The sequence below is a fragment of the Aureobasidium melanogenum genome (genome assembly GCF_000721775.1).
Source record: "Aureobasidium melanogenum CBS 110374 unplaced genomic scaffold scaffold_23, whole genome shotgun sequence".
NCBI lineage: Eukaryota > Fungi > Ascomycota > Dothideomycetes > Dothideales > Saccotheciaceae > Aureobasidium > Aureobasidium melanogenum.
Genome location: NW_024470075.1, coordinates 78,828 through 91,452, shown reverse-complemented (window position 1 = coordinate 91,452; position 12,625 = coordinate 78,828). Strand labels below are relative to the sequence as shown.

At 49.3% G+C, this 12,625-nt stretch overlaps 5 protein-coding genes across 5 annotated transcripts; 2 read left to right on the top strand and 3 right to left on the bottom strand.

Moving 5' to 3' along the window:
- Positions 1 to 1,205: 1,205 nt before the first annotated feature.
- M437DRAFT_55816 (SET domain-containing protein) lies at positions 1,206 to 2,393 on the top strand (the record flags this gene model as incomplete). The annotated part of the gene is made up of 2 exons (XM_041022937.1): positions 1,206 to 1,444; positions 1,805 to 2,393. 2 exons carry the CDS (start codon positions 1,206 to 1,208, stop codon positions 2,391 to 2,393), a joined length of 828 nt encoding a protein of 275 aa, XP_040876760.1.
- A 656-nt stretch (positions 2,394 to 3,049) lies between these two features.
- On the bottom strand, positions 3,050 to 3,915 carry M437DRAFT_77847 (trimeric LpxA-like protein; the record flags this gene model as incomplete). Its single annotated transcript, XM_041026889.1, has 4 exons — positions 3,050 to 3,330; positions 3,383 to 3,486; positions 3,544 to 3,716; positions 3,856 to 3,915. The coding sequence occupies 4 exons, from the start codon at positions 3,913 to 3,915 to the stop codon at positions 3,050 to 3,052; spliced, it is 618 nt and encodes a 205-aa protein (XP_040876759.1).
- Positions 3,916 to 7,603: 3,688 nt separating this feature from the next.
- On the bottom strand, positions 7,604 to 8,659 carry M437DRAFT_56202 (uncharacterized protein; the record flags this gene model as incomplete). Its single annotated transcript, XM_041023005.1, has 1 exon — positions 7,604 to 8,659. One exon carries the CDS (start codon positions 8,657 to 8,659, stop codon positions 7,604 to 7,606), a length of 1,056 nt encoding a protein of 351 aa, XP_040876758.1.
- Positions 8,660 to 10,151: 1,492 nt separating this feature from the next.
- M437DRAFT_13666 (DUF1593-domain-containing protein) lies at positions 10,152 to 11,501 on the top strand (the record flags this gene model as incomplete). The annotated part of the gene is made up of 1 exon (XM_041018721.1): positions 10,152 to 11,501. A coding segment is annotated over one exon (1,350 nt), but the record flags the coding sequence as incomplete, so codon positions are not given.
- Positions 11,502 to 11,785: 284 nt separating this feature from the next.
- On the bottom strand, positions 11,786 to 12,432 carry M437DRAFT_55913 (DUF1783-domain-containing protein; the record flags this gene model as incomplete). Its single annotated transcript, XM_041022964.1, has 2 exons — positions 11,786 to 11,911; positions 11,968 to 12,432. The coding sequence occupies 2 exons, from the start codon at positions 12,430 to 12,432 to the stop codon at positions 11,786 to 11,788; spliced, it is 591 nt and encodes a 196-aa protein (XP_040876756.1).
- Between the last annotated feature and the right edge of the window lie 193 nt (positions 12,433 to 12,625).

Below are 12,625 nucleotides of genomic sequence, written 5' to 3'. Positions count from 1 at the left end.
CCATCTGTGCGCTCCTGCATATTGGTTTTCTCTATTCGGTCCCTGGTCCCTGGCTATCATCGTGTTTTCTGACACGACGCGATGAAGCTTGGAACAAGGCTATGGTACACTTGCTCTGTGCGGAACGAGATCAAAGATATATTGCACATCTTGATCAATCTGAGATCCATTCGTGCTTTGACTATTGTGTACAGGACCTGGTTAAGTATCTTGGACATGATCGAAGCTTTACCGACAGGCGTCCAAGATCAACCAGTTCTGAATCATGAACCACAGTGACCAGCTCATTAAACGATAGAAGGATCCAGACAGCCGCTCGACATATGTTGCCGATCAGTTCAGCCGAGTTAACAATAATGAACCTCCTGCGAAGCTACTGGTTTCAGTCAGATCACGGGCTTTATATGCAGATTACGACTCGCGAACGACTTATCTAAGAGGATCCGCGAACGCCACGAGTTCAGGATGCTTTGTCAACAACTTACGACCATCGCAGGGCTATGCAACTAGAGTCCAAATGAAGGGCTTCCTGGTATGCTCATTTCATATGCACTTAGTTTCACTGATTGGGAGAAGACCCCATCTGTGTCCGGTTGATGTTGCTCTGACGACCCTGTTCTCACGGTTATCGGGGAATTAAGTGACCATTTCTGCTCCGAACCTGATTAACAACAGACCAGAGACCCTACAATCAATTTCTTGCACTACAAGTACTTCATTCCAGGCGGCTACAGATGAGGGATGGGCAGTTCGTTGTATCTGATCATTCTAAATAGCGTGGTCAAATCAAGTTTGTTCGCCAGGTTTACATCTGCTGCAGACTCTCCATGGATAGAAGACTAACTTTTTAGACTCTCACAAAGAACTGACTTCTCTGATAGGGGAAGTATTCTTTTACCAAAGTTCACTCAAAGTTCAAGTATTGCATCTGCGTTTGCGGTTACACAAGCAAACAGCCCTTGTCGCATTCAACAAAGGCCAGGCGCTTCTTTCGTTTTCACAACCCCATCAACCATCACATATACACTACTTCAACAAGTATGACTTCTACTTCCAGTGTTCACACCGATATCTACCAATCCATCGTTATGCTTCCCTCACCAGTGAGCGACGTGAAGATCGAGAAGAAAAAGAAACGTCGTGCCGGCAAGAAGGAACAGCTCAAGAGACAATGTCGGCAAGAGCGCGAATGTCTGGAGAACGACATGAACAGTGATGATGGTGAAGCTCTCAATATTGCTGCGTTCGAAACTCGCAACGCCGGAGCCAAAGGCTTTGGCCTGTTCGCAACGCGCGATATCGAACCAGGAGAACGCCTTATTGAGGAATCTCCACTGTTCATCCTTCCCAAACAAGACACTCTGAATGCAGCTATCGTCGAGAGCTTCATGCAACTACGCTCGGAGCAGCGCGCAGCCTACTTGAAATTGAGCTCCTATACCACGTGCACCGAGAAGGCACAAGCTGAGGACGTCGAAACGTCGGCGGCTGAAGATGGTGCTACAGGTTCGCCAGTCGTCGTGGCAGATTCCGGCTATCCAGTTGTGCAGAATGAACTCTCAGCTGAGCAAGTTGATCGTTGCAGTTGTGCCTCTGACGCGCAGCCTCCTCCCAGCAGCTTCGATATTGAGAATGGCTGCAAGTCTCCCAATCCGGCCAGTAGCAGCGGCGATCAAAGCCTGAAAGGGTCGGATAAGCTCGAGCTGTCAGAGTCTGGAGCCACGACAACCGTCACACCAGCTCAACAGGCTACACTTGACAACCGAATCTGGAGCGTCAAAGACCTAGAAGAAGCTCTTCGAAGGACAGTCACTGACTCGGGTACGAGAAGCGGTGTAAATGGCACGGCTGATGACAATCAGCCAGACCACGATTCAGATGAGTGCGAGATGTCAGAATCGCTTGCCGCCCGTGTTGTCAATATCTGGCGTACCAACTCATACATGCTCGACGATGGTATCACTCTCGACTCTGCTGGCGTTGGATTGACTACGTCCCGCCTCAACCACTCATGCGTTCCGAATGTCTACACTGCCTACAACAGCACATCCGGATGCATGACTGTGCAGGCTCTCAAGCCAATTACCGCTGGAGATGAGCTCTGCACTGCCTACATCAACGGTGCGGGCAAGTTGCGCTCCGAACGACGTGCTCAGCTGAGTATGTGGGGATTTACCTGCACCTGCATTGCTTGCGCCGACGGCCGTGATGAATCTCGCCGCCGGGAGATCAAGACGTTGATGACCAAGCTTGAAGGAGTCAAGACACAGATGCTGGAAGGCGATACAAGCCTGTCGGTCGCCCAAATCGAACAGGCCGTTGGAGATCTGCTCGACCAGGCTACCCTCATGAGCGATGAAGGCTTGCTTGGTCCAGATCTAGCTGATGTGTAAGTCAGAAGTCCCAATAACCCCTACTTGTGTTACATCTATTGATATTCTCTTACTTGCACCGCCGATCTCTTCCATTCACCCTATCCCAAGTCTTCCTTTTACACCCTCGCGGAGTCAGTCCCGAGCAAACTATCGAGTTCTTCGTGGGCTAACGTTTTTCTAGCTGCTTTGGAGCAGCCAGATGTTGCATGCTCATCGGTCGTCATGGAGAAGCTGGCGATCTTCAGTCATCCGGCTTGGGATTCCTGCTCCGCGGCTACGGCATTGACAATCCAATCTGCATCGCTACCCTCCAGGCCGGCGACTTGGACGAAGCTTGAAAGCGGGGCGTTTGAGGACGCCATGACATCCCGCGACACTGGAGTCCCTCAGAAATGACTTGACGAGGTACGATCTTGAGAAAGCCATGGCAGTGGAACTGACTTGATGAATTACGATCTGCGATTTTTGAGCACTGGGCTTGTTCATTCTTGATCAGGCAGGTTGGTTGCAACACTGAAGAAATGGTTTTGAGCACATATGGAAACATTCCTTCGATATTCAGATATGGAGAGCATTTCAGAACATTTCGCACGAAATTAGCCAGACACATCTTGTAACTATTCAGATTTGGTATCAGATCAATAAGCTCAAAGGTCAAATTGATCATTGTTATCTCATCTGATGCTTCTGACCAGATCGCGAAGTTCACCTCCCTCCACCCAGCTTTCGCCGGAAGCACCGGCACCTACACCCCATCCCTCGCCAACCTCGCCGATAATTTTGCCGGGCTTACCGCCAACGATACTACCCACCGGAACCACCATATTGGGAGGTATCACAGTATTAGGCAGAATTTTGCAGTTGTCTTTGATGATACAGAAGGGACTGAGCACAGCGTTGGCGCCAATGTAAACATGTGAACTGATCGCAATTGCCGAGATATGGCAGTTGGGACCTTGATTGTGTTAACGTGTGCTATTTCGATGATGGGCCAGGCGTATGCTTACCAATAAAGACATTGTCGCCTATGCGCATAGGATAGTATGCCATCTGGCCGCGGCTGATCCTTGACGGTGGTCTCAGAGTACAGCCCGTAGCAACTACCGTGTATCTGACTTGCTGTCAGCAAATGCGATGCATTCAAAGTGGTTGCAACAGGAGAAATTACCTTCCAATGCTAATGGCTGTGGTAGGCTGTGCTGCTCCACCATCACCAGAGCTGGAAAAGCGATGCAAGTCACCTCGCATGTAGACATCTGCCATGATGACGGTCCTGCCGCCCAGCATGATATTCGGCTTGCCTTCAATTTTCGCCTTGCGAGAGATCTTGTTTCCGGTATCCTGATTGCTGAGTTTAGCTAATTTCTACCACAGATTGCTCTTCTGACACTGGCTGCAAAAAGAGAATATCCCCCTCATAGAGGAAAGCGCGTTTGTCCACAGGCGATGGGTTTCTGGTAGGAAAGCAGCTCGCACTTACCGTCTCGATGTACTCAGATTTTGTCGACTTGCGCGCCACTGGCGCTGGTCGAGTCGACATGTTCGCTTGTCACTTGTTATTGCTGCTTCTTCTCGCAGCTCGCGTGTCCCATGCGCTACATGTCAATTTCCTTCACGCGAGGACCAAATTCTTGCACGGCTTTGACGCAGGATGTTGTTGTTGTTTAGCCATGAAGTCAGCTGCAGGCTAGCCGCTTCTAGCGCCGGCTCATCATCCCCGAAGTCAAAAATCCCCCAAAACTGCCCAGGCAGCCCACGAGCTGCAAGCTTGTTCGCACCCCAATGCAAGTGTTCCTGGACAGTACAACGAAGCATAGCCACACGGCTACCTTGCACGCAATAACAATTTTGCTATTGGGTTGGTTGGTTCTGCTGCGAGCCTGCGACCTGTCAAAACGAGTCCCTGCAGTAGCCTGCAGAAATTTCCCGGCGGCTCTTCATGTCCGCAACTCTTCCCAGACTTGACCACGTCTTCCTTGAATCCCTCTTCGGCTTGCGCGCGGCGCGCCTCTCGCCCAACAACAACGTGATTGGGAGTCGCAAAACCCGATGGACTGGTAGCTACTCGTATGTGCATCCGGTGCTAGCTTCAACGATCGAGATGATGAGACTTCAATGAATTCTACGGATGCTTGGCCAGGATGGACGAGATCCCAATATCTGCCAGAATCATCTAAGAACAACTTCTTTTATATGGAAGGTGTAGCCTGTAATAAAAGACACGGCGGCTCTTAAGCGGCGCCACGTATAGAAACGCTTCTCCGTACACGGTCAAATCTTCGATTCAAAGCTTTGCTGAGTCGTCTTTCGCGATGACCGCTAGCTCTTCGGAGAGGCTTGCCGTGGGATTCCACACTCATCTCGGTACCATCCACATGGTTGTGGGACGACAACTGTGTACTACCCTTCTTTTGGAGGTATAACGCGAGCACACACTCCACCACCAACCAAGGTATCGGGGCATGTTAGAGCTTCGATCCTAGTGTGCAACACCATGCTGAAGACGACCGCGCCGCGACTGCAACGTGAAGGTTTGAAACTTCAAAGTCATGGCCACTCGCGAGTGCTACAGAACTCAGCGCATCAGTATTTCGGTACCCGCGTTGTACGATTCAGAGCTTCCTAAGATTGATAAGCAACAAAAGATGTCTGACTTGGCTCGATTCTTTGATAGACTCCAAGAAGGAGCCCAGATTCCCAAACGTCTTAACCACACATTGTCGTTACCCCTTTGAGAATCGTGTTGATTGGCGCCTTTCACCACCGGTCATCATCTCAAAAGATAACGGAGACATCTCGATGTGTCAAGTTGATACAATTAGCGAAGCTGTGACGGAATCTCTATCCTCAAACCTCAAGCCGGATCATCGAGTTGCAACATTCCCATCTGCCGTACAGAAGCCGAGACGCCTCTACCAGAGCTGTGGTGACCTAGAACGCCTCTTTTTCGAAGATCTGGGAGCATCTTTCTGTTTGTGGGTTCGATGAATGCTGAAAACAAACACTAGAGCTAGCGACTCTTCGCATGCATCGCTCTGACATCCGTGACAGCGGGCTAAGGCCTACATGCTACCAGACCAAAAAGCATGAAATTGACTCGTGAAGGTTAGAAACAATAGACAACTCATAGTCCAAAGCGGCAAACAAGAAAAGGGCAGAAGGGACAGATCTAGAATTATTTCACGCAGAGGTGCGGGAGTCAGAGCTGTTCTAACTTCTGGTTGCTGTCGGACCGTTGGAGTACGGCTGTCAATGGCGTTCACTCGCTCACGTGGCCGCCTCCTGACCCTTCTTCTCGGAAGGCAACGGCTTTCGGTTCAGTGCGGGTCAGTTTTCACGAGCGTGTTGCCAACAGCATCTTACGCAACAGTGAAAGAAGGTCTCAATAATGCCAAGCATGACCATGGTCAGCTCGGAAGTTGGATGTGCTTCTTTCTCCATTCGGGCTGAAATTGGATGTCGCGGGAGATGAATTTGGACAGGGCGACGTAAATGTGACGTTGGAGATATAAAATGGCTGGGAAGAGGGATCGTCCTCGGTCGGCAGAAGCAAGGCTCTCTCCAGCACAGCGGTATGACAGGATCTGGGAAGGATCGTTGAAATAATGATCACGATTGGTCAAAATAATGCCTGCTTTCTCATATTGCGTAGTCACACTTCGGAAGCAAGCTGCAGACCGGCAAATCTCGATGTCTTCCCCATCAGGGGTCGGAAGCGAACTTGCATATGATGGTACTCTGTCAGATTACAAAGCCAGCGTCAGAGGACTCGAGGAACAGACAGTTTTGTGACTCATGAGCAAGCCAACGACCACGCTTCTATGGGGCATATGCTTTACCCAGGGACATGGCGATTCATAGCCGTCTAAGACTCACCCAAAGGACTTTTGCATTATCGCTATGTGCCGAAGTCTGTCACTCTCGCCTCTCCTTCCGTCACGGCATGAAACGATAGGCAAAACATGAAAAGATACTCGAGTACCTAGCCGTATTTGGACATACGCTGTCAGAGGCACCAATGTCAGCTCTTAGTTGTCTTTATCGTTGTTCACAATTTCGTTTGATGAAATGGCGTGAAAAAGGCAAGTGGTGGATGTCAACTAGACGGACAAATCAATGCTCGCAACCTCAACCCATTTTGCGCCTTCATCCTGTTTTCGAGGGTTGGACTTTCTGAAGAGCTCCACAATCTTGTCAACCCCTTCGAAACAAGCACCTCGTTTCTTGTCTAGTTGCTCAAGATCCTCCAAGTAATCATGGCTGATTCTCCTTCGTTCCGATTTAGTTATGCTGTTGTACGGTGATTACATGGTGTCGACGAATACGGAACTGAATGCCATGTAATTCCTCACTTTGCATCCAAGAAAGTCGTTCTCTTCGACTACGAATAGACCAATGTCATGCAGCGTGCACATGGCACTGAGCTTCATCTCGTACAAGCTTTCAGGTTGGATTTGGTCAGAGGTTTTCCGCAGGTGATACTCGGTCCTACTTGAAGCCTCGTAGGTGATGGCATCTTGCTGCGAGCCTCGAAGATGTGGATATGACGAACACGGTATTTTCTGCTAAACAGGCCGAGAGGTTCTTTTTCAGACTCGCTTGGTTCTTCTTCGATCTCATCTTCGTCACTTTTGTCTTCCTCTTCCTTCTTGCGTCCTGCTACGATCTGGAGTGGCTTTGCTGTTGCATGCAGCGTGCCCAGATGTGTTGTTGATACTTCAGTGACAGACCTCTGCAAGGGTGGGAGATGTTGTCTTTAAGTAGACCTCACTCATTGGTTATCTGCGTTGACTCGAGTGGTGGATGTAGAGCTAGTTCCATCTGTGGTTGTCTCCAATCTTGCGGCTTTGTTTGACACTTGAGGATTTTCATCCGTGTCATCACGTTCGACACCTTCATGCGAGATGCCTTTTGGCTTTTCAGACAAGGTGAGTGGCTGCATTCTCAATCTGCTGATTTTTAGATATCACCCAAAAAGAGTGACAACGTTAAGAATATCAGATGGCTCAAGCAAGCAAAGATTACGGACGCATTTTCATGGACGTATGCCTTCGACGCGTCGAGATCGTGTAGTTTGATCACAAAGGATCAATGGTTAGTTTTGAACAAGTGACAACGATCACAATATTGACAAGGTGTGTTGAAAACTTGTATTAGTTATGCTGAATGGTTAAGACTTATTGCTCATTAGCCTCGTCATCACGAGCTCTAACACTGCTTCGTTCTCCTCAGCTCACCCTGCCTTGCTGCATAATTTTCCGAAACATGTCCACAATTCTTTCAAGACCCTGAAACCAATGTCCTCGAATGCTTTCGAGCCCTAGCAAGTTTTCCAGAAGATGAGTACCGTCGTTCGAGACCTCCGCCTCACTCATCATCGCACAGACATGATAAAGCGCCTTCACGAGTTCAGAACCATCGACCATATGAGATCTGATTACAGCGGGGAGCATGCCGTCACCATCTACTATCGCGCTGCCTATCCAGACGAGGTTGAGGAAAGCATTGAACTTGGTTTTCCAATTGCTTCCCGGTCGCACAAGGGGAGGAATGGCCATGATATTTCGATTGATCGTGTCGAGCGCCTGATCAAGTATCTCCCATTTCATGGGATCTGGAAGGGTTTCATACTCCTGGTCGAGAGTCTTTTGTACCCTTATGCGCTCCTGAGCGAAGGACAAGATGTCGGCATCTTCTTTATTCCTAGCCTCGTGTTCCTCTACAATCCTTTCGTACTCTCTTTCTACCATGTCGCGGATATCTCTGTGATGAACGGCGGCAATAGTGAGGTAATTGCGGACTGTATCTTGGTCGATCCAGGAGATTAAGCTTGGAAGGAGCGCGGGAAACACGTTTGTCGGAGGGTTTGAATACGCATGATCGGTAAATTGGTGGCCAGGTATTGCGTAGGGATGGGAAAGGTCATGTCGGAGTTGATGGGAAACAGGCTGAACGAAGGCTGATAGCTGATGGGCAGGAGCCTCAGGGGCGTATGAAGCGAGAACCTGACGCGTGACAGGAACATCCTTTGATGGCTCTGGTGGAAAAGCGAGACCAGGTGGCCGATCATCCGTTGGCTGAGCGTCTGGGAGTTGATGAGAAGGGCCAGGCCGGGTGCGACTTCTACCAGATTCAGATGCATGAGTATGAGACTGGTTTTGCTGATGTTCTGCGGGTGGATGGGAGCCAGGATGGCCGGGTTGGTAGCCTGAAGCACTTTCCGAAGTTGCTGGAGCGTCTTGTGCCTGATCGTGTTTCTCGGGAGAAACAAATCGTGTTGCCATACTGGATGATTCATAATCGTAGCGGATCCTAAAGATAAGGTGATAATTGCTAGAACAATATAGACAAAGTGGTTGGTGTTGTGCCTGTGAAACAAGAACCAGGGAACGAGAAGTTTGGTTATCGGCTTCTTGTACAGAATCAGGAAGGCGATACTATCCAAAATGGTCATTAGTACGGGCTGGGTGGGTGTTTCTATAATGGTCTCCGGCGGCAATCCATAGCACGTGGTGCGAAACAGTTGTATAAAGCTCACAGTGCTGGTATGCATTTGCGAGCACAGACATCTCTCTCGACGGCGCAGAGGGTATTTCATCGCTCATCCAGGTCACCGCCACTCTGATCGTTCTTTACGAGTCCCATACTTGTCAAGGCTGTAATAATTTTCGTCATAATCGTCCTACAAGTTCGCCAGCGGCTCGCTTGAAGCACGATACAATCTTCTCAGATCCTTCGAAGATACAAGCGCTCTGACTGTTTCTATCAAAGCGCTCGCAAGTCGTAATGAAGTCCTCGCGCTGGCCCAGGTGCAACTTGTCAGAATCGTCCATGTACCCGACAACCTTCCAGAGGTCTTCCATGAATCCAGATTCTTATCCCATTCCCTTTCTGACTTCTTCATCACCAATAATACCTGGTCCCTTTGCTACGATGTGTGAAGTATCAAGCAGCTTTGCTGGAATTCAAGAGATTCTCGGCGTTCGGGTGTGTAGTGCTTGTTGGGCGAGGCTCGACATGGTTGTCATTGGCTGGACCACGATGAGAACATGAAGTAATACATATCAGATGGGCCCAATAGCCTTCCTTTGATCTAGTGACTGAACAGATGGTTGAGCCTTTCACTGAAGTACCAATGAGGTGCCATTCATCGAACCTTGTAGCAATCAAAGCACCTATCATGCTCAAGACTTGTCGGGCACCAACCACTCGTCCACAAGGAAGAGGTTCTAAGTTTCAAAACCCAGGACAACATCTCTGTTCACTTTGTTGTCCTATGGATGTCGACATTACAGATTGTTGAGGTTGTCAGCTTTGAAGCGGAACTTGACAAGCAGCAGCGCTGAGTGACTGCCTATTCGGTAAAAATTTGTACCGAAACCCGATGCCTTCGGGATAGCATTGCGGGGTTGGATACGATCCACAGCGATCTTCCACCTTCATTTCAAGATTCACCTCCACTCCTTGATGATTTGGGCAGATTCAAGCGCATTGTTGTGACCGATGTACATTAGGGCAAGCAGTAATTGCGGGGATCTTGGAGCAATGACGAGCTTCGATCAGGTGTGCCCTGGCTCCAAGTAAGTACCTACTACCGAGAGGGCATGGAGAAGTACATAAGGTAGTAGGCTCCGCTACACTTCGAACTGCTTGATACAAGTAATTGCAACGATGATCAGTCTTCTCCACCTCAGTCTCGCATGGCTACTCTGTCTGGGTTGTCGTTCCGCTCCTCTGGATTCGAACACATCCAACTCAAGTGCTTCTATCTCATACCCTAGGATTTTCGTCGCTACAGACATCTCCAATGAGCCTGATGACCAAATGTCATTGGTCCGATTGCTCTTGCATTCAGACATCCTGTCAATTCAAGGAATCACGACAACGACTTCGTACTGGCTGAATGATACCACCTACCCAGAACACATCTTAGATGTTATCGCCGCCTATGAAAACGTCACTACCAACCTCAACACTCACACCGAAAGCACATTCCCAAGTGCCGATAGCTTGCGTTCTGTGGTGAAAGCAGGCCACTCCGTATATGGCCTCGCAGCACTCAAGAACGGGACTTTGTCTTTGGGTGCAGAATTGCTCATCTCGGCTGCTGGCAACTCGAACGAAACCCTGCATGTTCTGCTTTGGGGAGGTGCGAATGTCCTTGCCGAAGCATTGGATCATGTCAACCGTACCAGTACACAGGAAGAACTCGACATTTTTGTCAGCAAACTGCATGTATATTCAATCTCTGATCAGGATAATGCAGGACCATGGATTCGCAAGAACTTTCCGCAAATCCCATATATTGCGTCAATTCACGGCTTCAACATGTACAATCTTGCGACGTGGACAGGTATCAGTGGTGATATTCTATATGCTTTTGACGCAGGTGGTCCAGACACGACACTCGTTGACGACACGTATATCCGCAACCACTTTCAACTTGGTCCTCTGGGGGCAAAGTACCCCAATCGAGCGTACATTATGGAAGGCGACAGTCCCTCATTACTGTCAGTCATCCCTAACGGTCTCAATGTGCCTTCTCATCCCGAGTTTGGTGGCTGGGGCGGTAGATACATCTTATCCGACATCTCAGGTGCCTCGAACCATTATGCCGATACCATTGACCGTGTGGTAGGCATTAGTGGAAACACTCTAGTGTCGAACCATGCCACCATCTGGAGATGGCGGAGCGCATACCAAAACGAGATGAGTGCTCGAGTGCAATGGTCGCTTTCTTCAAACTACAGTGCAGCCGTGCATCCTCCCAAGATCACACTGAACGGGACGACTGGCACGGAACCATACCCCCTGACTGTTCAGCCGGAGCAGAGTGTTGTTCTTGATGCCTCGGCCACAATCGACCCAGACAGCAACTCGAGCTCTACTTTGACGTTCGAGTGGATGCATTACAAAGACATCACAGCCAGCAACCAATACAACGCCAATGCAGACATTCCTCAACTCAACTTTACTTGCTTAAATCAGGCGTGCTCAACCGTTCAGATGGAGATGCCGAACGAGACGCTTGCATGTCCGCAGACTGGCTGTCAGACCTACCATGTTATATTGTCTGTCAAGGGACAGAGCGCTACACCTATCACAAGATATAGGAGGATAATCTTCCAGATAGAAGAAGCTTCGAGGTAGACAAAAAGTTGCAATGGTGTATTCGCAGAATTCTTCTCTTTCTTAGATTTGGTGTGTGGTATATGTACAGTATGGTCTCGTGTGATGCAGAGACCAGATCTAATGTTACAGTGCGTTTCATGTCAAGTATATTGCCTTCTCTTTCTCAATTCAAGGAATGTCGTGCCCAGGACGAGGTGATGAAGAGGCAGTATAATGTGGGGCATGCTCTAGGCGCAAGGAGGTTCTTGATGGCCTTCAAGAAGGTTCAGGCGGTCGATTTACGCCTCGGCAGCGATAGCCTTAGCTTCCATAGGCGTAGCGACAAAAGGATCGGAATCAGTGTTCTTGAGCAGATCCACCACAGTGCCATCCATCAACTCCAGACTCCACTCGGTAGTCTCAAACTGTTATCTCTTTGTCAGCACTTAGTCCTCAGCATTTCTTTACCCGGAAAACTTACAATTCCCATCCTCGTCTTCCTGAAACTCTTGAACCTCATCTTGGCTTGTTGCCTTGTTCCCTTGACCCAATACACGACATCAATCTTTCCATGCAGTTGGTTGATCTCTCCACCGATGTAAGGAATCTTGCTGGCAAAGTAAACCTCATCACCCAGGATCTCTCTGGCCAAAGGATTTGTTCGCAATGAGTACATTGTGCTGGTCACAACAGACGAGTTTTGCTTTTGGTAGTTGAAGATGGCGAGGGTGGAGGCAGCCATGGCGGTAAGGAATAGAGGTAGTGTGATCATCCATGATTTGCTGGGAGTCATGTCGGGGAGGGCGCGGTCGGCGCGGCGCTCCATCAGAGGCCCGGAGTTTGGTTTTGGCGCGGCGATGAGGGTACGGCGGGATGTGAGGATGGTGGCATTGTTGCGTTTGAAGAGAGCCTCGAGGGGCTTGCGGAGTGGTAGTCTCGGTGGCATGTCTGGAAGATGTGTGTGGTATGGGATTCTCTGTCCAGGCAGAATGTCTGATGACTGCTGCTGGTATACTGACGGCTTTTCTCCGGGAAAAGAGCTGCTGCACGTCATGCGCAGCTTCCCACTTTGCGGCGCGTCTTCCGTGTTTTGGAGGGGCTCAAACAATTTACGGCTGGTCGCAACTGCTGAAATAGAC